The sequence below is a fragment of the Dreissena polymorpha genome, chromosome 14 (assembly GCF_020536995.1).
Source record: "Dreissena polymorpha isolate Duluth1 chromosome 14, UMN_Dpol_1.0, whole genome shotgun sequence".
Taxonomy (NCBI): Eukaryota; Metazoa; Mollusca; class Bivalvia; order Myida; family Dreissenidae; genus Dreissena; species Dreissena polymorpha.
In genome coordinates, this window is record NC_068368.1 from 69,930,726 (window position 1) to 69,958,342 (window position 27,617).

The 27,617-nt window shown below is 36.7% G+C and overlaps 1 protein-coding gene across 1 annotated transcript in view; it reads right to left on the reverse strand.

The window, feature by feature from the left end:
- LOC127857841 (DNA mismatch repair protein Msh6-like) overlaps nucleotides 1–27,617 on the reverse strand; it is a 55,533-nt gene that overhangs the window by 15,117 nt on the left and 12,799 nt on the right. Inside the window, exons 4-21 of the mRNA XM_052394528.1 lie at nucleotides 27,237–27,313; nucleotides 26,609–26,723; nucleotides 26,071–26,186; nucleotides 25,359–25,601; nucleotides 24,967–25,040; nucleotides 19,508–19,595; nucleotides 18,771–18,830; nucleotides 17,080–17,154; nucleotides 16,567–16,702; nucleotides 15,584–15,726; nucleotides 13,822–13,890; nucleotides 11,938–12,009; nucleotides 9,079–9,289; nucleotides 8,573–8,642; nucleotides 7,627–7,874; nucleotides 6,934–7,096; nucleotides 2,890–2,967; nucleotides 1,903–1,998 (exon numbers count right to left, since the gene is read on the reverse strand). Of these exons, the coding sequence (XP_052250488.1) occupies nucleotides 1,903–1,998; nucleotides 2,890–2,967; nucleotides 6,934–7,096; nucleotides 7,627–7,874; nucleotides 8,573–8,642; nucleotides 9,079–9,289; nucleotides 11,938–12,009; nucleotides 13,822–13,890; nucleotides 15,584–15,726; nucleotides 16,567–16,702; nucleotides 17,080–17,154; nucleotides 18,771–18,830; nucleotides 19,508–19,595; nucleotides 24,967–25,040; nucleotides 25,359–25,601; nucleotides 26,071–26,186; nucleotides 26,609–26,723; nucleotides 27,237–27,313 (2,134 nt within the window). The remainder of the gene's footprint in view (nucleotides 1–1,902; nucleotides 1,999–2,889; nucleotides 2,968–6,933; nucleotides 7,097–7,626; nucleotides 7,875–8,572; nucleotides 8,643–9,078; nucleotides 9,290–11,937; nucleotides 12,010–13,821; nucleotides 13,891–15,583; nucleotides 15,727–16,566; nucleotides 16,703–17,079; nucleotides 17,155–18,770; nucleotides 18,831–19,507; nucleotides 19,596–24,966; nucleotides 25,041–25,358; nucleotides 25,602–26,070; nucleotides 26,187–26,608; nucleotides 26,724–27,236; nucleotides 27,314–27,617) is intronic.

Genomic DNA, 27,617 nt, shown 5'->3' on the forward strand with positions numbered 1-27,617 from the left:
CATTATCAATCGCAGTCAAAATCTGTTAGACGATGCTTTAAAGGTTGATTTAAACTATTAATTGGTATATATTGTAGCGAATAGTCAAATGACTTTAATTTGGTGTTAGCATTTTTAAATGAGCCTTAATTTCTAGACATTTAAGCCTTTTTTTCAATGTCAACTTTAAATGATTACATAGAAAGATATGTTTATGCGAAGGAAAGAATGGTACTCACTGGGGTCAGGGTTTTTTTTTTAGAAAAAGGGGAAGACGCTGGACGCTGGGTGCAAGGGGGAAAAAAGAGTGCGAAAGAGACATATTTGGGGAAAAAATAAAAACAGTTTGAATCAATGTCTATATTATATATATACTATCAACTGGTTTATTTTTCTTTTAATGAAAACAAGGGCATATCACATATCATAATATAACATACAGTTTTAAATATAGAAATAATGATTATGGTACTTGTTAAAGTGCAAACATAAGTTATTTTATACATGTTCGTTTAACAGTGTTTTGTCCCAAATTTTAAATCCTGAAAATTAGGCCCGGGGTCTTGGAATCGCAGCCTTAGGAACCCATAAGAAATAAAGAGCAAAGCCCCCACCTCACCCAGAGCCCTTACTAATGGTGTTTTTTCAATAGTATTTCCAATTGAAATTTCAGGTTAATACAATTCAAAATATTTTAAAGCACACCATCCGTATCATCGCATGTGTATTCGTCATTCTCTTTCTTCTATAAAGAACTTCGAAAATAAATTATAATCGACGAAAAATAATGTATCCGAAAACGACCGTCCGAAAAATTGTGTGTGTTTTGCAAATGAAATAAAGTGTGCATATCGATTGACTGCAGACAATGAAAACCAGTTACCTAGCAAATACGTAATTAATATACAATTTTATTGACATATTGCTTTACAATAGCATAGTTTGTGGGTAAAAAACAACTTAATTACCATCTTTTAATTTCAAACTGAGAAAGGTGTTACATCATCGACATAGAACTAATTATTTAATTATCATCCTTTAATTCAGATCGATAGTCGGTAGAAAGGTGTATAAGTGATCAGCTTAGAAATTATTTATTTATTGTAACGCTTCTTTTTCATCTGTTTATCTTTAAAAATGATGATTGCCATCAGCCACTATATTGTTGGCAGACGACAACATAAACTGTGTATTCCATGTAAACAGTGTCTGCGCATGAATGACCCAATATTAGACTATGTGTGAGCGAACTCAATGTTGATTGGCCAGCTACCACGTGCGCTTCAATTACAGTAAGGTCAAGCGATGGCTCATGTTCTGGTGCAGACCGGTTTTCGTTTATTGTTCAAATTGCGAACAATTTCATTGAAACAAAGAGATAGATAGATAGACTTTTATTTTCCTCCATTCATGGAGAGTATAATATATAATACAGCAAGGAAGTACAATCGAGTATATACATTTACAGCGATAAAGTGCAAAATGTTCTGCATGACTTTGCAAAAATTAACAGAAACTGCACACTACACATTCTAATGCAACTCCGTAAGACGCTTATTTCTATTTTAACGTGTTTTCGCGACCACCGCAAATGAGCTAGTATTACGATGATTTAGCCATCAAAATTAACAATATTCGATTCAAAGCTTAAATAAATGCTAAAAAAGATATGTTTTGGTGAAAAATGATTTTCTTGGAGGGAAAATTGTATTTTGAGGGGAAATAATTCTGGTAGGGGAAGACGCCGACTATCGGCCTCACTTTCTTAGTAAAAAAATAAACCTGGGGGTAAATTCTATGGTAGGGGAAGACCCTGACTATCAGCGTCACTTTCTTAGTAAAAAAAACACCTGGGGGTAAATTCTTAACCAGTTCTTACCATGCGCACTATCATACAGCATGGAAGTAAATTACTGAACTTACTTGAAATTACCGACAACATCTCTGAACCTTCGAGCAACTTTCGAGGATAATTTGAACCCTTCAAGAGTGGCTAAGAAGTCCTCAATCTTCCTTTTGCTACAATGAATGAAGCAAGATAATTACTATCAATTTTTCAATACAATCAGAGCAAAAACCTTAACTGTGCATTTAGTATCCATTGACAAATTATGTAATAATAAGCAAACTGGGGAACCAAATTTCATATTAATTAAATTCTTGTAAAGTAAATTTAATACATGAATATATTTTCAAAAAAAGCTGTCCCTAAACATCTGACACTATCAACTAGGCTTCTGTCCCTAAACATCTGACACTATCAACTAAGGCTTCTGTCCCTAAACATCTAACACTATCAACTAGGCTTCTGTCCCTAAACATCTGACACTATCAACTAGGCTTCTGTCCCTAAACATCTGACACTATCAACTAGGCTTCTGTCCCTAAACATCTGACACTATCAACTAGGCTTCTGTCCCTAAACATCTGACACTATCAACTAGGCTTTTGTCCCTAAACATCTGACACTATCAACTAGGCTTCTGTCCCTAAACATCTGACACTATCAACTAGGCTTCTGTCCCTAAACATCTGATACTATCAACTAAGGCTTCTGGTTTAAGCTTTTGCTTTGTTAGAAAAGTGTTTCAAACTTTGCCTATATATCTTTGAGACCCATGTTTTAACCAAGTTTCATGAGGATTGGGCAATACATTTGACTACCAGTGTTTTACATTTGGCCAAGAGGCCTTGTTTTTTACCTCAAATGTTCAAGTTTTAAATTCAGCCAACTTTAACTAGGACATATGTTCTGAACAAGCTAAAGATTAGGCAGATGCGATACCTTGGATGTGTTTATAAGCTAAATGTTGACAATGCATGACTGATGCTTGGCAAAAAGCAATCACAAAAACAGTTCACCTTGATCATGTTGACCCCCCCGGTCACTGAGCACTATAGCCCACTCACCTGTATGTAACGTCCTCGTAGAAAATGGCCCGTCCGTCCGGGTGCTTGTTGCTCTTCGCCGTGCCCAAGGTGTGGATCCTGCAGAGGCATGGAACACGACAAGTAGGCAAATCATGTACTAGTAATTCTACTGATAAATTAAAAGAAACAGTATGCATTTGAAATTATACAATCATGCCATGCTTTATGAAACTTTTATAAACCAGGCATGTATCAAAAGGATGTCAAATCAATACCCCTATACATATGTGCTGTGCTCTGTGAAAAAGGGATTAGCACAGGCTTATCAGGGACAACACTGCCCATATAATCTGTATTTTATGGACTTTAGCCCACATCTGTATTTTATGGACTTTAGCCCACATCCTCACAATACCCTTTTTTAAAGATCAATTTAATTGAACAAAATGCAAAGCACTTTCCTCAACTAACTTGTACACATTGTATGCATAATGACCTACCAACAAACAAGAGATGTGTTTGTCAGAAACAAAATGCCCCCTAATGCGCCGCTTTTTTTTTACCTTTGACCTTGAAGGATGACCTTGACTTTGACCTTTCACCACTCAAAATGTGCAGCTCCATGAGATACACATGCATGCCAAATATCAAGTTGCTATGTTCAATACAGTAGAATTGCAATAACTTGAGCTAGCGATTTCTCGAAAACTGGCGATTACTCGAGCATTAAAGAAAGTCCCTAGCATTTTCCTTTAATGTCTATATAAAAATACCCGCGATAACTCAAACATGCGATTTTCGATAACTCGAGGTCGTGTGCCAGTCCCTGAAAGGCATTTCACACTTATTAACTTGCAATTATTCGAGGATGCTCTCTCGTCTGGTCGGTGCTAAAAATATTCGAGTTGTGAAAACAGCACAATCAAGCAGACAAAAGACGCTTGATTAGGTGTGAAGTTAGTTGCAGTTTGAGAAACACTGCAAATTGTCATCCTTTGAGAAGCAGATCAAAGCTACACAGTTTTAATGATAATTAAATAATTACCAGCAATCGATAATTATCGCGAAACGTCTTCCGCCATCAGTTCCGGGAAGCTAATGGGTTGCGACAATCTTCAATCCTTGACTTTGCGCAACACAAGTCTGACTAATGTACATAAAATGCAAAGTGTGTAGTGATTATGTTGTTTTTAGTGTGTGTTTTTTTCATGCGCATGTACGTACCATGTGTGCTTTTTTTTAAATAAATATGCTACATGTACAGTGAATATTGATGATATATTTTTGATTATATATATGTTTTGTGTGTATGTTGAAATAATTAAATGAATTTACGATCATCTTAATTGTTTTGTTTATTATACTGTAACCTTAAGCGATTTTTACAAAGCCTTTTCTTTCTCTAGCATCGTCTTAAATGTAAATAAAGCGTTTGCGGTCAGAATTTAGCACTTTCAACCGAGACAGTGAAAACAAATAATACCATGGATTACTCGAAACCTGCGATTACTCGAGCATCGATGTCGGTCTGTGCTTCCTCGAGTTATCGCAGTTTTACTGTATTTCAAAAGTTATTGCAAAACTTCACTCAATTAAATTTTTTAATTTTTGACCTTTGACCTTGAAGGATGACCTTGACCTTTCACCACTCAAAATGTGCAGCTCAATGAGATACACATGTATGCCAAATAGCAAGTTGCTATGTTCAATATTTCAAAAGTTATTGCAAAACTACTATATTAAAGTTTTAAATTGTTGACCTTTGACCTTGAAGGATGACCTTGACCTTTCACCACTCAAAATGTGCAGTTCCATGAGATACACATGCATGCCAAATATCAAGTTGCTATGTTCAATATTTCAAAAGTTATTGCAAAACTTTACTGTAAGGTTAAAGTTTTGGGACAGAATGACAGACAGAAAGACAGACAGACAGACACGCCAAAAACAATATACCCCCAATCATTTGATCCGGGGGCATAAAAAACAAATGACAGATAGATCCTAATTTACCCCACTCAAACTTTGTTTACAGCGGTATAAACATTCAAAAGTTCAGTTCTAAATAGTCATTAAAATCAGCAATTTTAGAAATCAAGCAAAAATTATTGTAATCAATTACAGGAGCGAGGATATTTCACAAGCTTTGAAATTTGTAAGATTTAGGGAAACCCCACTAATGTGTAAGTACAAACCAAGCTGAGGAATCTAAAATCTTTTCAAAATCATATACTACATAAAGCACAATAATCAGACAAAAAAAAAATGTTGGTAAATAAATGGGGGTCAGTAGTGCTTGTACCTAGGGATAAGATAGGATAAGAGTTACTTGTACCCACATATCAGATGGGATAGGTTGTTCTTGTACCTAGCAAAAAGTGTTGCTTGTACCTACAGATAAGATGGGATAAGTGTTGCATGTACCTAGAGATAAGATTGGATAAGTGTTGCTTGTACCTACAGATAAATGGATATGTGTTGTTTGTGCCTACAGATAAGATTGTTTAAGTGTTGCTTGTACCTACAGATAATTGGATAAGTGTTGCTTGTGCCTACAAATAAGATTGGATAAGTGTTGCTTGTACCTAGAGATAAGATTGGATAAGTTGTGATTGTAACTACAGATAAGATTGAAAAAGTGTTACTTGTACCTACAGATAAGATTGGATAAGTGTTGCTTGTACCCATAGATAATTGGATAAGTGTTGCTTGTGCCTACAGATAATATTGGATAAGTGTTGCTTGTACCTAGAGATAAGATTGGACAAGTGTTGCTTGTACATACAGATAAGATTGAATAAGTGTTGCTTTTACCTAGAGATAAGATTTGACAAGTGTTGCTTGTACCTACAGATTAGATTGGATAAGTGTTGCTTGTACCTAGAGATAAGATTGGATAAGTGTTGCTTGTACCTGGAGGTAAGATTGGTTAAGTGTTGCTTGTACCAGATTGGATAAGTGTAACTTTTCCCCAACAGACAAGTGTTGCTTGTTCCTACAGATAATTGGATAAGTATTGCTTGTTCCTACAGATAATTGGATAAGTGTTGCTTGTTCCTACAGATATGATGGGATATGTTGTGTTTGTACCTAGATTTAACATGGGATAAGTTGTGCTTGTACCTTGAGATAAGATGGGATAGGTGTTGCTTGAACATAGAGATAAGATGTGATTAGTGTTGCTTCTACCTAGCAGTGCTCCAGCTAGGATTTGAAAAGGGCAGGGGGGCTTTTCTGTCAAAAGGGCACTTTGGACGCGCAGTATTTTGTACAAAGGGCACTTTCGAGCGCCCTGGCGTTTCTGGAATGCTTCCTCTTGCATGTTGATTTATATGTTATTAATAATTGTTAGAATATATTATTCCAATTATTATTAAAAAATTCAAATATAATATCTACAATGAGGAATAAATTACAATGTATTGTAATAAGAGATTATTAATAATGATATGTAAAATTATTATTTTTATTTTTTTAAGGGCAGGGGGGCCCTAGGAAGGGCAGGGCGGAGGTTCGGAGGGGCAGGGCGGGGCGCCCTTCAATTTAGGCCTAGCTGGAGCACTGACCTAGAGATAACATTCGATTAGTGTTGCTTGTACCTACTGATAAAAATTGTACAAGTGTTACTGGACTTGCAGATAAGATGGGAAAAGTTGTGCTTAAACCTAGAGATAAGTATTGCTTGAACCTAGATATAAGATGTGATAAGTGTTGCTAGAACCTACAGATAAAATAGGATAAGTGTTGCTTGTACCTACATATAAGATGGGATAAATGTTGCTTGTACTTTCAGATAAGATGGGATAAGTGTTGCTAGTACCTGCAGTAAGATGGGATAAGTTGTGCTGATACCTAGCGATAAGTGTTGCTTGTTCTCACATATATGATGGTATAAGTTGCTCTTGTACCTAGAGATAAGTGTTGCTTGTACCTAAATATAAGATGGGATAAGTGTTGCTTCTACCTACTGATAAGATGGTGTGTTCTTTTCAAATTTTAGAAGATCCAGGATACCATAATGAACTAGTATAGGCGTACCCATTATTGCTACTTTTGACTTTTGGTAAAAGTTGCCGTCCATACCTGCTGAGCAGTCGCTCCAAGTCGGGCATTTTCTTCATAAAGTCGGTCACCTCGGCAACCACCTCCTGGCAACCAATGAGATCCTCCACTGCATCCAGTCTGTCATTAATGGAGGCGGGGTTACACAGGGGCGCGCATAGCCATTGACGGAACAGCCGCTTACCTGGCAACAGGGGCAATAGGAATGTTAAATGAAGAAATTGGATTGAACACTTAACCACTCAGATACCCAAGTTGACGAGTTTGTTTTCCCTTAGAAAATCTAATTAAATCAAAGACCTGTCTTCAAGTTGAAAAGGTTTCATTACCAGCCCTAAGATAATGATGAAAAGCAAACAGCATAAAAACAGAGTAACTTGCAGGCTGTTCTTGTTTTATGTTGTTTGCTTTTCGTCAGTATCTCAGGGTTTGAAATGGGATGAAAACTTTTAAACTTGTCACTTTGCTTCCTTAAGATTTAAAGCTTGAAAGAAGTGGTTGGTTTAAATGGTAGTAATAGGAATTAGTGAACAATAATTTAAATGAGAGTCCGCAGCTCTTCTCAGATAACTGGCCCCAACTAATAAAAAAAAAATCATTCTGCACATTAAACAAAATGTAAGCAAATTTGCCAACTCCAGCATACAGCTAACAGTAACATGTATCCATTGTGTCTAACCAAAGGGCAGCCAACATTTATTCCTTGTAACTGACCAAATGGTGTGTGGCATGTGTCCAGTCTTGCCAGCAGTGTCCCCTCTGTGGTGCCTGTGGTCCCATTCTCAGTGACGTCAAGATTCGCAAGGGTCACGCCGTCCAGCACCATGTGTTTGGAGGAGAAGTCCACAACGGGCACACTGGAGGCCAGCCTGCGCTGCGGCTCCTTGCTGTCTAGGGGCTCGTATCTCTCAAAGTTACGCATGGTGAGGAGTTCCTCGTCTAGGAGGCAGTATTGTAGATACCTGACAGAGATGGGGGAATATATGCAAGCCTGGTTCGGGAAAACTGGGCTTAATGCATGTACGTAGTGTCATCCCAGATGAGACTGTAAACTCCGCACATGCTTATCAGGGATGACACTTTCAGCTTTTATGGAATCTATCATTCAAAGGCAGTATTTTAAAAATCCAGTCTAGGCAGAATGTGTAGTCCCTGATTGGATTGTATGAACTGCACAAGCACTTAAACATTTTTAAGCGAATTCTGGCCAATATTGGTGTTAAATGTGGTTTAACAATTTCATAAAAACAAACATTCCCCACCCTTGGAGGTTAATTAAGTGAAGTGAATTGGGGTTATGATTCTATAGAAAAATGCAATCGACACAGCTGTAATTCATGTCCAATATAAAACAGCTATGGGTTATGAAAAACAATCTTCATGAAAGCAACATGAAAAATGTAAACAATATTAACCTCAAAAACATCATGTAAGCAAACAAATGATCTCAATTTCATGTCATTTCATGAATGATTTGAAGATTCATTCAAACTTCATAAAGATATGCTTGTTAAAGTATGTTCATCAGTCTTCTACCATACTTTTCAAGTTTTTTGTAACGTAAAAAACAACAAAAGAACAATAGACCAGAATGGACAAAGGAAAATCACAAGGCTGCCTCCCCTCTCAAAGTGGGGACATAAGCATAGCTTTAACCTACCATGTCAAGGCCCCAAAGGAGCTGATTGCTAAAGAAAACTCGTCTGCAGCAGAACAACCCAGGGCATCACCTGCATAATGGGAAACAGTAAAAATATTTACAAACTAATAGGAAAATAGGTGGAAAGAAGAGGTGTGAATAAATACATAACCAACACAATCTTTTTTTAGCTATGTTCACTTCAATGTAACTTCTAGTTTTAAATGAACTTTTTTATTTACTTACTTTAAGTACTTTAAAATGCCTTGAATTCTTCCTGATTTGTACTAACAAAATTGAACTCCATTCCCTGCTTTCTGCCTAATTTAACCAGATAATGTTCAAGTTTCCCACTCGCTACAGCAATTAGTTTCGTCACTCTATTCTGCTGTCAGCCATGGTCTATTTTCACATTTACATTAAAACGTGTATTATTTTGTTTGCCTTCCAGCTGTTAAGAACAGTTTTTCCGTTGTTTACTTTAATGACAGAGCAATGATTCTAGAGAACCACCCATGTCAACTCACTGTTGGACAGCATCGCCTTAACAACTGCGGGCCACTGCAGCTCGCCCTCAGTCCCATCACGGAAGTACGTCTCTTCTGACAATACCTTGAGGGTCTTGGAGCTCTCCCAGAACTCTGATTTTGGGCTGAGGGCCTCCTTCAGCACGGAGGGGAGACTGGAATTGATCACCTGCTGGGTACGCCCGGACATGTGGCCCTTCTCATGCAGGATCTGGGGTAGTACATGGAGGATATTACAGGCATTTCTACTGGAATTTGCTCCGGAAAAGAAATTAACATTGAGCCTCTCTTTCATAAAACAGTTCTTAATACATGTGAGTAGCAAACACTTTCCGTTTAGAGTGGATTTACGTTAAGAAGGAACTTAAACTAACATTTCCATAAAAGCGGAAAAGGCATCCCTGAATTGCCTGTTCGCATGCACATGCTTATCTGGGACACATCGCACATGCATTAAGCCCTATTTACCCAAGGCGTGGCTTATTTTTATACTATTTACTTTTAAACACTCACAAATAAACTGTTTGTTTCTAGCGCCACCAAAATGTGGACTTTCTAAAGTAAGATTGGCGAAAGAACAGTCATCAATTAGACCACGCATGAGATCTATGCAAATCTTACAAGTCAATCTCTATGAATCCCAGAATCTGAGAATGCTTTTTTACTTATGAATGACTTGCAATACTAAAATTTTATATTCAGGGGTTTTTATTTGATTTTGGGGAAAGGGCCTGGCCTTTTTAAAGAGGAAAAAAATCACGCGAAAAGCCAGATTTTTGGGGGAAAAAATCGCGCAAAACGCCAGATTTGGGGGAAAATAAGGAAAGTCTTAAATAATCAATTTAACATATTTTACTGTTTTTAAAACAAATTCAAGGCAACAGATCATTTAATTATGCAATATTTTTCTATTTTCTACACTGGATCAGGTTAACTTATACATTTCAAGGTTTAAAAAAACAACTTTTTTTTGGGGGGGGGGGAATGAATTCTAGGGGAAAATTTACCTAAGGGGAAAAAAATCCGAGGGGCCAGGGCCGATTTTCGGCGGGTCACAAAGGGAAAAAAAACCTGATATTTAATCACAAAATTTAGCCTTATTTTATCCAGAATCTGTGTGAGAAGACATGCTACCATTTTCATGAACACAGAAGAGTCACTATGTGCAAGTGGTAATAAAAGTAGACAGCTTAAACCTTCCAGCTTTAAATGACAGCAGACATCTATCAGACAAAAGAGTTTTCATCCAAATGTTCATTTTTGTTCAACAAATGCTGCTGGTTAAGAGAAATTTAACTTGTGCTGATTTGACCAGAAAAAGTCGTTTTTAGCTTATTCAGACCAAATCTATGTATGACCTGTACAAACTTTGGCTATGTTGATTACTGCAACCGATGTTATGAATTCTTCCTAGCAATATGGCAGTATGAGAATGAAAACCTTTTTAATTCACCATGCAATATGGCAGTATGAGAATGAAAACCTATTTAATTCACCATTTCAGAATATGGGCAAGGGCCCTTCATAACAGGAAAAAATTGTATTGTTTGGATTAAAATTGGGAAATAAGGATGTCTTTAATTTTGCTAGCAAGAACTTTCGACCAAAGAATACAAGAAATGTTTGTTATTGCTTTTTACATTATATTTTCAAAAGTTCATCCTATAGAGCTGATTATAGAGATCAGGGCCCTCAATCCATTTTAGGGGAAGCGGGTCGCTACCCTCATGAGGGGGAATTTTCGCTGCGTTTCGCTTTTGGGGGCATTTTTTTTCTTACTCTCTCATTATTACATTTGTAATTTAGTATGTTTGACAAGATTAAATTGAAATAGAATTGAGATATAATAATCATGAGTCACATCTTATTTAAAAAAAAAAAAAAAATTTCAAGGGGAATTTTTCACCCCAAAAGGGGAAAAAAGTATACTTTTCAGGTGGGGGACTGCGGCCGAAATTCGGCCGCAGATTTGATAGATTGAGGGCCCTGGAGATGAACTGATATTTTAACTAGGCATAAGCGTTCTTGAGTTATCATCCGGAAACCATTTACTATTTCGGTCATCGTGACCTTGACCTTTGACCTAGTGACCTGAAAATCAATAGGAGTCATCTGCGAGTCATGATCAATGTATCTATGAAGTTTCATGATCCTAGGCATAATCGTTCTTGAGTTATCATCCGGAAACCATTTTACTATTTCGTGTCACCGAGACCTTGACCTTGGACCTAGTGACCTGAAAATCAATAGGGGTCATCTGCGAGTCATGATCAATGTACCTATGAAGTTTCATGATCCTAGGCATAAGTGTTCTTGAGTAATCATCCGGAAAACATTTTACTATTTCGGGTCACCGTGACCTTGACCTTTGACCTAGTGACCTCAAAATCAATAGGGGTCATCTGTGAGTCATGATCAATGTACCTATGAAGTTTCATGATCTAAGGCCTAAGCGTTCTTGAGTTATCATCTGGAAACCATCTGGTGGACGGACCGACCGACATACCGAAGGACTGACATGAGCAAAACAATATACCCCCTCTTCTTCAAAGGGGGATATAAAAAAGGTTCCAAAAAGATAAATTTGATATTAAAGGAAGTCAATTAGCTAAAATGTATACTTTTTCAGAGGGGATTAGGCTCCAAATTTGGCCCAAAAAAACACACCCATTGACTGAATTATGGAGTTATGATTATAATACGCTGGAACTTTCCTTACATTGCTTTGTATTGTTAAATTAAATACTCTGCAGTCTTGTACGATAATCCCCATTATACTGATCAGAGTGTATATTTATTCTCTACTTATCAAAGGTGAGCACACATTTATGGCCATATATCTGGATCAATGACACATACCTGAACAGGGGGATAGTGCGCCAGGAGGGTTCGCAGTCGGGAGCTATGCCTGTCATCTGCAAACTGACCAATCTGGAAAAATGGTAGGAAAATAGCAAAATGTCTGCAAACTGCCCTGAAATGTTAGTAGGAACAATTGCTGAAAATCTGCAAAATGTCTAATCTGAAAACTACCCGGTAACCAAAGCTAAGTATCATCTGCAAACTGTCTAATCTGAAAACTACCCGGTAACCAAAGCTAAGTATCAGCATATTAACTTAATATTTGAAAAATAGGCAAACAAAAATAATTTTGAAAATTTGCAAAATGTCCCATATCAAAACAGTGCTCCAGCTAGCAATAAATAGAGGGGCGCTGCGCCCCTCTAAAATTTGCCCACTTAAAAAGCGCCCCTCTATTTTTCTGTCAAATGCCTTTTTGATCTCTAAATTCCTGCTTTCAGGCCGTATAAATCGCCAGAAACATTGACATGAATACACAGATAACATGACTGCCTGGGGTGTATTAAGTCAACACATTGTGAACAAACAAGCCCCAAGGCCATGGTTTGTTATCAGATCACTAATTAGCCTTTTGTTGCAGACGATAGTAACATGCTGTGAAAGATTATCTCTGAGGTCACTATTGGTTAGGCACAATCACACTCGAATGAAATCAAACTCAGCACTACTGAATTTTTTAAACTTCTGAATTCTTTGGCTATAATTTTTTGTTTGCAAAAATAGTGATTTTAATTCAAAATACCTATGAACATTTGAAAATTAATCATCTTTTTTTAATGCGAATATGCGTTTAATATTTAGTCCGAAATTAAGGCGTGGAAAACATATTTGTGTTTGGATTTTATTTCTGAACTTTAAAACACTGTCTGTCCTCATTCATGATGAATTTTAACATGAATAGGGGCAGACAGTTGTTATTTCAACAAATAAAGAACTTGTTTGGAAGGAGGATTTATCACTCTGCGAGTAAAATGTAATGTTGATATTGTCATATATTTTCGCGACGTAACAAAACTGTCAACGTTGTTGACATAAGTTGAAATAACGTGTTGTGAAATAAATATATTCTATTACATGTATTAACAATAACAATGTTTCATTTTAATCTCCAGACTGGATGTTACTTCATGGTGACATTTATCATTGTTTAGACTTTAAATTTGTCAAGTGTAGATCTTTGTTTTAATTAATATTATTATTGTGGACAAACATTGGCTCAAAGTTATTTAAAGCAACGAATTTAAGTAGTTACAGTCACAACGTTTTTTTGACCCAGTGAAACCCCTGAATTTATTTCATGTTGTCATCATTTCATTTCCTTCTAAAAGGCCACTGATGCTGAAACTGGAACCTGAAAGATTAACATGCAGTACAATGATGATAGGTGATAAAAAAACATCAAAATCCCCCCCCCCCCCCCACACACACCAGAAAGAAATATGATATCTACATATCTCTAATGCGTGTAGTCCGACGCTAGCCCAATTCGGTTAGGAAATTGGCTACTAAGTTGTTTTCCTTAGCACCAATGTAGATAGTAATATATTTATTGTAATTTCATTACACAAAATGAGGAACAGCATACAATTAGTGAAGTTATCCAATGCACAAGTGTTTACAACTAATAAGTATATAGTATAACCGATGTATATACTTAAGTATATTTATAACCAAATGCCCTATTTTCCAAAATTACGCGTGAAATGTGCCCTTTTTGGGGAAGCTCCCCTCTATTTTGAAAAGCTGGCTGGAGCACTGCAAAAGTAGAGGAGACATTTTAATTAAACAAAAAAACAATATACCCCCTCTTCTTCGAAGGGGGGCATAAATATATTTAATAGTGTTTAGCACACATTACAGTAGCAATCAAGTTGCCCTTACATGGAATTTTCCGATAGAGGTATCCACAAAGCACACCCCATACACACTGCAGCCATCTGTGTCATGATCCTGCAATTGTGAGAAGAATTGGCATACATAGTACAACAGGAAAGAAATTCATAAACCTCTCCTTTGTATATTTTATGTCATAACCAAATTATATGTGTGTTTACTCATTGCTTAAACCAGTCTTACAATAGGTTAGTTTAAACCTATTAATTTTAGCTAGATTGCATTAATCCTTTGCATGCTGGGAAATTTGTCGTCTGCTAAAAATGTCGTCTGCTGAATTATTTAAATTAGCATTTCCTGCGATTTTTTTCAAAGAATACTATAAGAATAGCAAACAGTTTGGATCCAGATGAGACGCCACGTTCTGTGGCGTCTCATCTGGATCCAAACTGTTTGCAAAAGCCTTCAAAATTTGGTTCCAGCACTAAAAGAGTTTAAACCTGTAAGCTTACTGAGACACCTTTGTGCCTGTTACCCTGGGTAGAACATGTCCTTGGTGTCATTAGGGAAGATCTTGTGAATACTCCATGGTCGGGGATAAAACACAACACAGCCTGATCACTAGGTGGACATCGTACCCCATATCACCACCGTATTTATTCTGTTATTGCTATATATCATGCACACGCAATATTCTATCAATTTAAGAAAAAGAGGGCCTGAAAGACCCAAAGTCACTCACCTGAGATATTATTGGGACAAATCTTCTGGCCAAGTTTCATGAAGATGTGAAAATGCATGTGGCCTTTAGAGTGTTAACAAGGTTTTACTATAGCCATATAAGGAAAAATGCCCCGCCCCCTTGGTGTTCATGTTTTTCAACCAACCGGCATCATTTTTGAACGAGTTTCATGAAGATCAGACTATAAATGTGGCCTCTAGAGTGCTAACAAGATTTTACTATAGCCATATAAGGAAAAATGCCCCGCCCCTTGGCAGCCATGTTTTTCAAGAAAACGTAACCATTTTCGAACTCATCAAAGATATCAATAAGACAAATCTTCTGACCATATTTCATGAAGATCGGACAATAAATGTGGCCTCTAGAGTGTTAACAAGATTTTACTATAGCCATTTATAGCCATATAAGGAAAAATGCCCCGCCCCTTGGCAGAAATGTTTTCAAGCAAAAGTTACCATTTTTAATCTCATCTAAGATATCATTGGGACAAATCTTCTGAGAAAGTTTCATGAAGATCGGAAAATAAATGTGGCCTCTAGAGTGTTAACAAGGTTTTACTATAGCCATATAAGGAAAATGCCCTGCCCCCTGGCGGCCATGTTTTTCAACCTACCTGCATCATTTTCTAACTCGTCCGAGATATTATTGGGAAGAATCTTTTGACCAAGTTTCATGAAGATCAGACAATAAATGTGGCCTCTAGAGTGTTGACAAGATTTTACTAAAGCCATATATAGCCATAAAAAGAAAAATGCCCCGCCCCTTGGCAGCCATGTCTTTCAAGCGAACGTAACCATTCGAACTCATCCAAGATATCATTGAGACCAATCTTTTTACCAAATTGCATGAAGATTGGACAATAAATGTGGCCTCCAGAGAGTTAACAAGGCAAATGTTGACGTCGCACAACGGACAACGCACGACGGACAAAAGGCGATCACAAAAGCTCCCCATGAGCACGCTGTGCTCAGGTGAGCTAAAAATCAAACAGAGTACTGCATTTTTGGTAAAAGGATAAGGAATTTATATATCATGGTCTAGGATTGAACATGAGGTGCTGTTTAATACCTTTTCTGCGAGTGCCAGTAGGTAGGTTGACTGTGAGTCTGAGCATTCCCCAGACAGGAAGCTGAATGTCTTGGTTCCCCGCGTGGTGATGCGGCACACCTCACGTTTCACAACCTTGTCAAACTTAGTGGGCGCCTTGGACACTGAAACAAGATCATAATATGAGATACACAGCACGCAACTGATGTCCCTGCAGTACAATTCTATATGAGCTGCATCATGCCAACATTAGTCTTATGCCATTTAGGGCCAGCGTAGCTTGACACCAGGAGCTACATTGTCCTTAATTAAAATAACATATTGCACAGATGCACATAATAGGTTGGAACTTTGCTGACTGCATATGGCATAAGACACATTTTTGCATGACCTGGCAAATATCAGATACTCACAAGAACGTGATTTCTATGGACCTTAGCCATTAGAAAATGTCACAATGTGTGTTTCTGGAATTGAGCATAAAACAGATGTTTCTTGCAACAGGCAAACAATACCCATATCTAATAAGTTGTTAAAAACCTTGTAAAAATAAGTGGCAGAAGATGATAGGAAATAATTTGGAAAATTTTACCTCTAAGGGAAAGAGTAAATCCTTCAAAAGTACATTGTCACAACATGCCATGCACCAAGCATAACCATGTAGACACTTTCATTATCTCCTTGATGCCAAGCAGAGGTTTATTTTAAACATGAGCCTCATTCTAGAAAAATTGGGCATAATTCATGTGCCCAATGTGTCATTTTAGATTAGCCTGCGCAGTTCGGACTGCACAGGATAGTCAGGGACAACACTTTAATTTCTTATGCACATTTTTGTTATTAGGAAGTCTCTTTTCGACAAAAATCAAGTCTAGGCAAAAAGTGTGGTCCCTGATTAGACTGTGCAGACTGCACAGGCTAATCTGGGATAACATTTTACGCACACACATTAAGCCCCGTTTATCCAGATCAATGCTCGTATGTATGATTTGTTGTCCACTCACTGTTTTTGCACCTCTCTGTCATCATATCTGGGGTCTCTGTCTGCTCAATGCGGGCTACCTTGTACCCACGCTGCACCAGCGTGTCGGCATAGCGACCATACGCGATCTCTGGGAAACCCGAGTGGGCGTAGTCTCCCTACAATACACCTACACTGGGGAAAAAGCGACAGTGGTAGGAGTGGGGCAGAAATCCCTGAGTAGCTCATTTTAGCTTCACTAAAATGCAAAATTCAAAATAAACATGATACTCAGATGAATGCATTGTGTTTGGAAAATTTCATCTCAAGCTGTGTTCTGTACATTGCAAGCAACAAAAGAAATATACCGTAATCTCATTTATTTTTGTCTGCATGATATTTTTTGGTTTAAAATAATGACTCTCTGATGAACACACAAGCTTTTTATTCGTTTGGATTTCATATTGGTGACCCATGAAATAGACAAAAATAATTTTAATTTTAAAGTAATGGGGAAAGAAGAATGCAAGCAGTGTGTTCTCTCAGCATTCTTTACCTTCATGTAGATCAGACCCAGTTCATTCACCGCGATGGTGGCGTCCATGTGGAACAGCTCGTAGAACTTGCCCATCTTAAACAGAATTAGGCTTTACAGTCACATGCATTCAAATTTGCCAGATAAATATTTTAACAGATGAATAATTGTTTTGAACTCATCAGAGACATAATGAAAGCAAGTGATAATACATCATGATGTTTCAAGCGTTGTCTTTTACTGACATAGTTTTTGACATCACACAACACAATTTTCATATTATCAGAGATACAATGGGAACACAGTTTTTTTGCAATTAAATTAGCCTCAATTGTATACAACAAAAGAAATATGTTGAAAAACACCAACCATGCTGGCTTTGTTAAGCTTACAAAATTGAGCTGGAACACACTTTGAGCTGTAACACACTACACTGTAACTCCAATATAGTGCGGTCCGTTATAACGCTGTGTCCAATATAACGCGGGGGGTCCTTGGATCCCGTTTTTTCTCCAACCTTCCATTTCTGATTCAAATCCATGTTATGCAACTACATGTATTTTCATAAATTCAAAGAAGCCAGCGATCACAGCTTGATTGCTTTATCCGTCTGTTTAACTGATTTTAATCGATTCGAGGTTAAACGACACTCGACAGCTAATTGGTGTTAATCTGTTGTGTAATGTCAATAAAGGTGTGAAAACTCGCGAGTCGGTGTTTATTACATGTATTCCCTATTAGAGCGGTTCGGTGCGCTAATTTCAATAAGGCAAGTGCAAGCGGAATAATTATCAAATTAAAGTTATTTAAAACGATTACCTGTTTAGGTTTTGTATTTATCGTGTAATGTATTTCATTGTATAAACTATGGCTGTGTAAGTGTGTTATCGTTTATTATATGCCACACATGCTTGATAAATACAAATATCTTTGTGTGTGTTTAATGTTTCAGTACGTATACGAAAAATAAATTTAAAAATCCTGACGATTTATTTACATGCTAACGCAGTGTAATAGTTAACAGAGATGCACTTAAATTTTTGCCCGTTATCAGAAAGTCCACGGAAAGCACGTTTTTTACATGCTGCATATGACGCAATAAAACATTTCTTTGTACATGTATCGTGTCTAAATTTAAATTCGCTCGTCCAATGAAAGCTGTGTCCCATAATGCACTGTACCAATTTTTCTGACAAATGGCGTAGGCATATGAATTTGTTTACGAAGTTCGTAAACATATTTCTTGTCATAAATGTTAAACATTATTTTTTCGTAAGTGATGTAATTATATTGGATTATCGGATAAATGTGCACATTAGAAAAGCGGTATGTATACTGTTATCGTTCGATTCGGTTTATATGCATGTATTTGCGGATGACAACACAGCATGACCATACACAGGATCTATATTATAGGCTATACTTTACCTGTTTTTATAGCCCCTTAAATAAATAAGCTCAAAACTTATAACGCTGTCCGTTTATAACGCTGTTGCGTGGCTTGGACCCCGTCATCCGCGTTATATTGGAGTTACAGTGTATACTCAAAATACATGAAAATAACCTGTTCGTAAGTCGTTGAACAATAACTCCAATCAAGAAACAATTCAAATCATTCTTAGTGCATTAACATGAAATTAATGTTACAAAGTCATAAATGGGTTATAAAATATGACAAGAAATCAAACGTTCATTCTAAACCAGCTTGTTACCTTGAAGAAGAGGACCGTGTCAAAGTGCTGACTCTTAATGTCCCACCACTGCCTCATGGCCTGTGTGAAAACAAATACATGAGCCTGATTCTGAGAAAACTGGGTTGAATGCATGTGAGAAAAGTGTCATCCCAGATTAGCCTGAGCATTTTGCATACACAAATCAGGGACAACACCTACCGCTTTAATGTTGTTTTTTTAAAGGAAAACATTTTGTTGCAAGGAAGTCTTATTTTAGCCAAAATCCAGATAGTGTTGTCCCTGAATTGCCTGTGGGAACTGCATAGGCTACTCTGGAATGACACTTGACCCACATTCATTAAGCCCTGTTTTCCCAGAGCAAATATATTATGTTTCAAACAATATATAGTTGCTTTAGATTTACCTTATTTCAAACTATAATAAAAGCACAAATCTGTTTGTTGCTGTTTCTTATAAATAGAAAATTTAGAAATTCAGTTAACATAATATATCATGATTTGTATGCATTCTGTTATTGTGTAAAACATAAACACATTATGCCTAGTTTATATTAAGCTTCCTCAACAATTGGTCAGCAGACAAATACAGAAAATATTCACAGTGTTTTTGTTGATATTTTATTGGAGGCTTCTGTCTGCAGATGATTATTTATTATGTTTGACCTTGTCATTATCAGTGTTGACTATTGAACTCTTGTTTCATTTCAAAATTGAAATAATAAACCCCAATCCTCATTTTAATATTTAGATGCATACCGGGGTGAATTTGGCCTTTTCACTGTCTGGAATATACAGTGTTCTAGGATCGAAGTCTTCATCTGCCTTAGATCTCTTCTGGGCATCCCTGACAAAAACAGTGAACAGTTAATCATCTTTTTCAGTGCTTTATTTATCTCTCAGAGCTCCACCAGGTCACGTGTCCCTCAGAAGCAAAGTGAAAATGGCTATATGCAGTGCCCCAGATAATTATTTCGGTAATAGGGTTTTCACCCACTGATTTTGAAAAATAGGGTGATTTCATTCTTGGAATAGGGTGAAATGAGTTATAAGATGCATACAGTAAAACCATTGCTGCTTTACTTCTGTTGAAGCTGCACACAATTGTATTGATTCAATAAAACTGTAAACTAATATAATTATCTTTAATAAACTGATGTTTCATAACATCTTTAATCCTTGAAACTGTCAATAATATAAACTTTAAACTTAAAAAAAATCGATAACACGAATGATTCGGCACTTATTGACTCTTGCTTTCTTGGTTCGATAAAGTTAGCGATCGACACATATTTTGGCGCAACAATTGCGGACGTCTTTCTCTTAGACATTTTTATTACGCATCGTATTAGAAACTGAAAGTACAGACACTTAACAAATATTTGCACAATGAACGACGGATTAAGTCAGATTGAAAACGCTTGTAACAGTTATGTCGTCGTAAATAATTTTGTCAGCCGCTTTATTTAACTATGGAATCTAGTCCGCAGAGCGTTTGAATAGCTTTGACTGTTTTATTGCCCCGTCATCCAGGCGCTTGCTGAATAAAAGCGTCGCCGCGTAACAAAAATAATCACAAAAAATACCGAAAATGAGCAAAGTTTTTTCGATCAAAGCTATTGTATCGTACACATCAAATAAGACGAATGTGCGTAAAAGGCAAATCGGGTGCGTTTTCAATACGCATGATATTGTATTTCTTTGCGTTTTTAAACATTTTAATAGGGTGAAAGACGCAGATACGCAGCTTATCTGGGGCACTGCTATATGCAACTAGAATATCAAAGCGCTGAAGGCACTGGAGATGTTCCCTATTGCATAATTTAAGACGCAATTCATTTTTGAAAATCAATCGCAAGTTTAAAATGAACACACGCCATTCAACTTTATAAAGTGTGTGTCATAGCGCACGGGTCGAATTTGTGTGCACTTTTTATCATCTTTATTATTTCATAGAAATAACTAAGACAAAATAAAAACAACATGCTTTTTGGAAGTTCTGAAAGCATAGAAAGTATGATGAAAATGGTTATGCGAACTTAATATAAAGAAAATTTGCAGTCACCATCATATTAAAGGAATATTTTTCTAATATCAAATGACTATCTCACCAAGAATATAGATTCATAATGAAAGTTCCGTGTACAAAATTTTTGATTTTTGACACCATATACAAATTCAAAATATACAATAATCTTCGTATCTTGTATATGGAGGAATAAAAGTATATAAACATTGCTGTTAATGTTACCCGAGCAGTTCACACGGTGTCAACAACGCTAACATAAACATAGGTATAGAGCACTAATGCGCTTTTAGGCGTAGCTGTTTCAGTTTTCATCTTAGTGACTTTTACATAACGCCAACAAACACGCATGAATATTTTCGAATATTTAATAAGCTGATTCGAGATACAACCTCTGAATTTTTGCTACATCACTGCGTATGTGCACAATTCAAAGGATGCAGCACTGTTCAGTGTAAGGAATTCCGGACTTCTCTCTGTATGCTCAAACGACACAAATTGTGGCCCTGTTACAATTACGCGTTACAATCAATCTCGCAGAATTTCACTTTCGCCTCCAAGATGAGTAAACAATCATTAGCGAAATAGTATAGTGTCACGATAAGAGAAAATCGTTTAATTATCATACCACAATGTTTGCCGTACTTGGTCAGCACGTCTGGAAATCATTCCTTAATGTGTGGATAGGGTGCCATTATTAACAAGTTTGCTATTTTGAATTCAATTTTGTATCAAAAAGCATTGTTCTTAAATGTGTCATTTTCAATTCGCAATGAGATTTGTAATGACCCTCGTCATGCGAAAATGGGTCTTATTCCATATTCGCCCATCATATAAATAGCCCACTCAGCTATCCCTCCTTCTGGTAAGGAGAAACATAGCATATTGAGTGATTTTAAAGCGAACAGCATCGCCTATGGCCTGACTGCGCAAAAGCACATGTTGGGTTTAACAAACGCTTGCCGAAACGCATAAGACCCATTTTCGCATGACGGCGCTTTTGACGTGTGATTTAAATGTGTCGAAAGAAAACTGCGTTTAAATCAAATATAAACATACGGTATATTTCGATAGAGAAGAAAGATACTCATAACAAGGCATATGAGGACACATATAAAGTGCTCTCCCGTAGTATATTTTTTATTTTCTCACACTAATGTGTGGTTTGACAATGCTAACACACATTTCATGTGGTGAATATGCAGCTTACAAGTGAAAAACACAACACAATAGTTTAACTTTTGTTTAATTGTATTTAATTATTTAGAAAAGTAAATTGCTAACTTTATTTCAAAGTCAGCGTATACGCCGACTACATTTTTAAAAGACATTTATTGTTATAAATATATTTAATATAATATATTTAGTTGTTTTCAGTTTTAGCGATTATAAAGCATTTTCGAGGTTGCCTATAGTATGCCTGTAGTAATTGATGAACTCATATCCAACTGTCTATGTATTGAGAACTGTGAATATAAACAAGCTAAACCTTCTACTAACCTTCTACTTTTGCGTTGCTAGCACCCGTAAATACAACAGATTGCCGCTATCTGTTCAGAACCAAAGAACGTTTTTAGAAATACCCGCTGTAGTAGCATGAACGAGGTTATGAAACAGGTCATTCGTATTATTATTATAAATTGTGTGTTATATTCGGGTTTAGCGATTATGAAACATTTTTTTTGTTTTTGTCTATCGTATCGCTGAAGTTATTGTTGAACTTGTGTTCAACGTTTTATAAATTGCGAATATAAATAAGCGTCAACTTTTTCCCGAATCTCTCAATTTACGACCTGTACTACGTAATTGAGTTGTATGTGAGAGCGTAACCTATTGCGTTGTTATAACCCGTAAACTTTCCTTTGTTTATCGACAGGCGCATCTATTAATAGCCGCATATCATGAATGCCAAAACACCCGCGAAAAAAGAACCACGTGACCAAATAGGACGCTAAACGCAAATACCATGCGACTACGCCTTTTATTGTCGCTCCGCAATTCCTTTGAAGACGGAGCCTTGTGTTTGCTATTACGTAAAGAATTGACCTCTAACTGAAGTAAGCAAAGGAAATGCAGCACCCAATTGACCCATTCCTTCTATGTGCGAAGGCAGATAGAATTTTACTAATGTATGGTTTGCCTATTATAACACACATTATAATGCGGTAAATATGCGACTAACAAGTATAAAAATACTATAATTATACTTTTGTTTTGAATTAAGTTATTTAGAAACCAAAATTCCAAACCTTATTTCAAAACAGCATGACTACATTTTTTAGAGCATATTCTTGTAATATTTAAATGTTTTTTTTAACAGTTTCAGCGATAATGAAACATTTTTTATGTTGTCTATCGTTTCCCTGTAATAATTGTTGAACTCGTGGTCAACGTATTATTAATTGAGACCTGTGAATATAAACAAGCGTAACCTTATACTAGTGCGTTATTCTCATCCGGACTCCCCTTTGTTTATCGCCAGCCGCAGAGTTATGAATGAGCTGAGCGAAAATACTACGTCACACAGACGCAGCAGAAAGTGGACTATTTTAATCATTCATAAACAATCTCCTCCGCGACACGTTCATTACGATCATTGTTTATTGATTCTTTTCTATAAAACACCGTTCGAAAATATTGAATGTAACACGATATTAATATAATGTTTCCGTTTGTGAATACACATAATTGGAGAACTCAAACCTCTTGCATAAATTATACAACTCTTTCTTGCGCGGATACGCAATCGGGTATTGGGTTAATCATACCTAGGCCGTATCGACCTGAATTTCACATCAAGCACATTAGACGGTCGCTAAAGCGACCATCTAAAAACTGAACGTACTGCAAGTAACTCGCAGTCTGTTCAGGTTTCATTCTGTTTGCTGCTTGTCAGTACAGTATGTTGGAAATGAAGCCTTTAAAACTTTAATCTAGTAAAAGAGGTCTTAAATTTAATATAATAATTAAGAGACTTCGAACATGTTTAAGTTCATATATGAGTGGTTAGTGGTTAATATTAGGTCAGTAGCAGTCATTCCATAAAAGAAAATGTAAACAAGAAATGTGTTCGTCAGAAACACAATGCCCCCTATTGCACCGCTTTGTTGTTGTTGTTTTTTTACCTTTGACCTTGTGACCTTGCAGCTTCATGAGAACGCCGCTTTGAATTATTTTTTTGACCATTGACCTTGAAGGATGAGCTTGACCTCTAAGGATGACCTTGACCTTAAACTTCCACCACTCAAAATGTGAAGCTTCATGATAACGCCGCTTTGATTTATTTTTTTACCTTTGACCTTGAAGGATGACCTTGACCTTGAAGGATGACCTTGACATTAAACTTCCACCACTCAAAATGTGCAGCTTCATGAGAACGCCACTTTGAATTTTTTTTTTTTACCTTTAAGGATGACCTTGACCTTGAAGATGACCTTGACCTTGAACTTCCACCACTCACAATGTGCAGCTTCATGAGAACGCCTCTTTGAATTATATTTTTTTGACCTTGAAGGATGACCTTGACCTTGAACTTCCACCACTCAAAATGTGCAGCTTCATGAGATACACATGCATGCCAAATATCAAGTTGCTATGTTCAATATTTAAAAAGTTATGGCCAATGTTAAAGTTTTGGGACTGACAGACGCCATATATTTGACATTTGACCTTGAAGGATGACCTTGACCTTCACCTTTCACCACTCAGAATGTTCAGCTCCATGAGATACACATGCATGCCAAATATCAAGTTGCTATCTTCAATAGTGAAAAAGTTATGGCCAATGTTAAAGTTTTTTTCAGACGGACGGACAGACTGACATACACACATACTGACATACACACATACTGACTGACAGACAGTTCAACTGCTATATGCCACCCTACCCGGGGCATAAATATAGTAGCAGAAATAAACAAGATGAAACCATTTTGAAGTGTATAGCTAAGTTAAATCCTGTTTTTCCTTGAAACATGGTTACAAAATGGTAAGATACTGTTTCAAGATGTAATATATATTTTTGATATACTTATTACTCCTAACAAAAACAGGAACAATCAGAAACCATATATAAACAATTATAAAATTTAAATTGTGAAAAAATAAAGATCATTACAGAAGAAAAAGAGGTAAATTTGACTTAAAACATCACATCAATTATTGGAAAGAAATCAGTAAAAACACTGAGTACCTGATCTTGTCTGGTTGTAGGAACTCATATTTGAGATGCTGGTACACGACAGAGCTTTCTCCAACAGACCCTGCCTGTAAAACGCAACAGCATTACAAGGGAAAGACGAAAAGCGGGGGATATTTGTGAAGCTTTCTTCCAGATTAATTGGAATTTTATAGACACATTTTCTTTTTTTTGCTATTAACATTTGCATTGTGACGCTTAGAAATTAATCAAATTGTTGTGGAAAGAAATCCTCATTCTACCAACAAGAGTGACTTCAAATACCTAGTCTCTGCAAGAGAATAAAAACGATAAAAAAGCAAGTAAACATTTTATAATACCTACACTGTTCTTTGAAACAACAAATGATTATGCTTTTAAATAGAAATTCAGAAAAGCATTCTTACACCATCACTGGCAGTGAAAGCTGCCAGTTTAGATTTTGTGGCTGTGCTGACTTGAGGAGATGCCATGGCAATAGGAGAGCCCTTGGATTCACTGTGTTTAGGGGATTCAGGGGCTTCATCATCAGAATCACCCTTTGAAAACCCAGCAAGCGCTTTCTTTGCTGTACTGGATGCAGGGGTTTTACGTGATGTTTTGGGGCCCCACTTAGACTTTGGTTCAGGTCGTTTTCTCTTCTTTGAACCCTAGTATTAGAATTGTGCATAAATTATTGTGATGACAGGGCCCTCAATCTATCAAATCTGCCGCCGAATTTCGGTGGCAGTCCCCCACCTGAAAAGTATACTTTTTTTCCCCTTTCAGGGGAAAAAATTCCCCAACCCCCCGCCCCCCAAAAAAAAAAAAAAAAAAAAAAAAAAAAATCCCTCAAAAAGGGAAACGCAGCGAAAATTCCCCCTCCTGAGGGCTGCGGACCCCTTCCCCCAAAGTAGTGTGAGGGCCCTGGATGATATTTGCGTTTAACCATATACTGGAAAACACACACACACACACATTTTTTTCATATTTTTCTTCGAAATAGGAAGTATTTCAATGTCATATTGCCATTTCAAAATTTCATAACATATGACATTTCCACCAAAATATACATTTCTGTATAAAGTTGTAAAGTGAAATACCCTCATTTAAGAGGGCATGGAGAAAAAGCATACAAACCTTTACAGGAGAGTCTGGTTCCGAAGCATCGTCTGAGGTGATGTCATCTGTGTCAACACCACTACTGGCGTCATCATCATCACTGCCTTCTTCAGCTTCTGGCTTGAACTCATCTCCTGGAAGGCAGAGGATTCCTTATGTACATTTCATCAATGACAATACACTGTTGAATAAATATTCTTATTTTTAAGTCAATAGGTTTATCCCTTTTGCGGTAGAATGTAACATTTAAATTGTCAAATCTTCTTCTTTTGCTGAATAAAAGGAAGCTTGGTATTTTCGTAACAAACAAAAATTCATACAAAAGCAATCAATTAAAATACCTTAGTATTTCCATGTTCTAAAGTGTACCTAATATGATACATGTCTGTTTTTCTATAAAACTATATTCCTGTGCTTTGCACTTGACACTGTGACCTAATTAAATGACTTTATATCCCTTTGAACTATCATTCTACAAATCATCCATGCCCTTCACTGTCAATATCCTCTTTAACTTCCTTCTGCACTTTGCCTTTAACCCCGGTGACCTACTTACCTGACTCATGCCCTTCACTGTCACTATCCTCCAAAATAATCCTCCTCCGTTTGGCCCTTGACCTCTGTGACCTGCGACCTTTGGCAGGTGACTTACTGGGAGTCTTCTTAACTGACTACAAAGTAAGTTATCATGGTGAGGGAAAGTGTGAAAGAATTGTTCACTTAAGTAAGAATTAAAGTATATATCAGAGACTGGGCTTTTTTCACAACTGATTAACTGTGGAATATGTTCTACTTCATAACTGAATATAGGCTTAAAACTTGATGTACATTTGTATGTTATATATGCCTCATCAGAAATATAGTTTAAGTTTCAGTTCTCATTTAATTCACATGTTTTTGTGCACAGAATATTATCTAGTTCATATGTCTATATTGCAACCCACACAAATGTGTCCTATATTTTTATGACCAGTTTAGGTCTGGCGCTATGCTCAAGGCAATCAAGAGTTAAAAGTTTCAGATATCCTACCCTTACATTTTAATAAAAACAAAGGTTACAAACTTTCAGCAAAACTAAGAAATGGACATGATTAGGGGATGTATTTTACCATTCTGATGCTGCATCCTAAACAGAATAGCATCCAAAAAATCATTTGTTAAAAGGAATTATGTAGAAAAGTGACCTTGCTGTCCTCCTCATCCTCGACGTCCATGTTTTCTTTACTGTCATCCTCACCATTAGAACCCTCTTCATCCATCTCTGGAAACCATTAGACATTTAAGATATCCTTGTTTGAATATTTTCTCAATGTAATAGATTATAATTGAGCCACACTGTTGGAAAATAGGGCTTAAAGCATGTGTGTAGAGTGTTGTCCCAGGTGAACATTTAGTTGGACTCAGATTTAACGTATTTTTTTAATATTCCAATTAAGACTTAGTCTAACAATTGTTTGGTGAATATGATCACTGCTTAACTGCGGAAGTGTGAGATGGTTGGCTGAAACACTGTTGAAAACGGTGTAAAATAAAAAAAACAAGGGACAAAATTGTCACTAAACCAG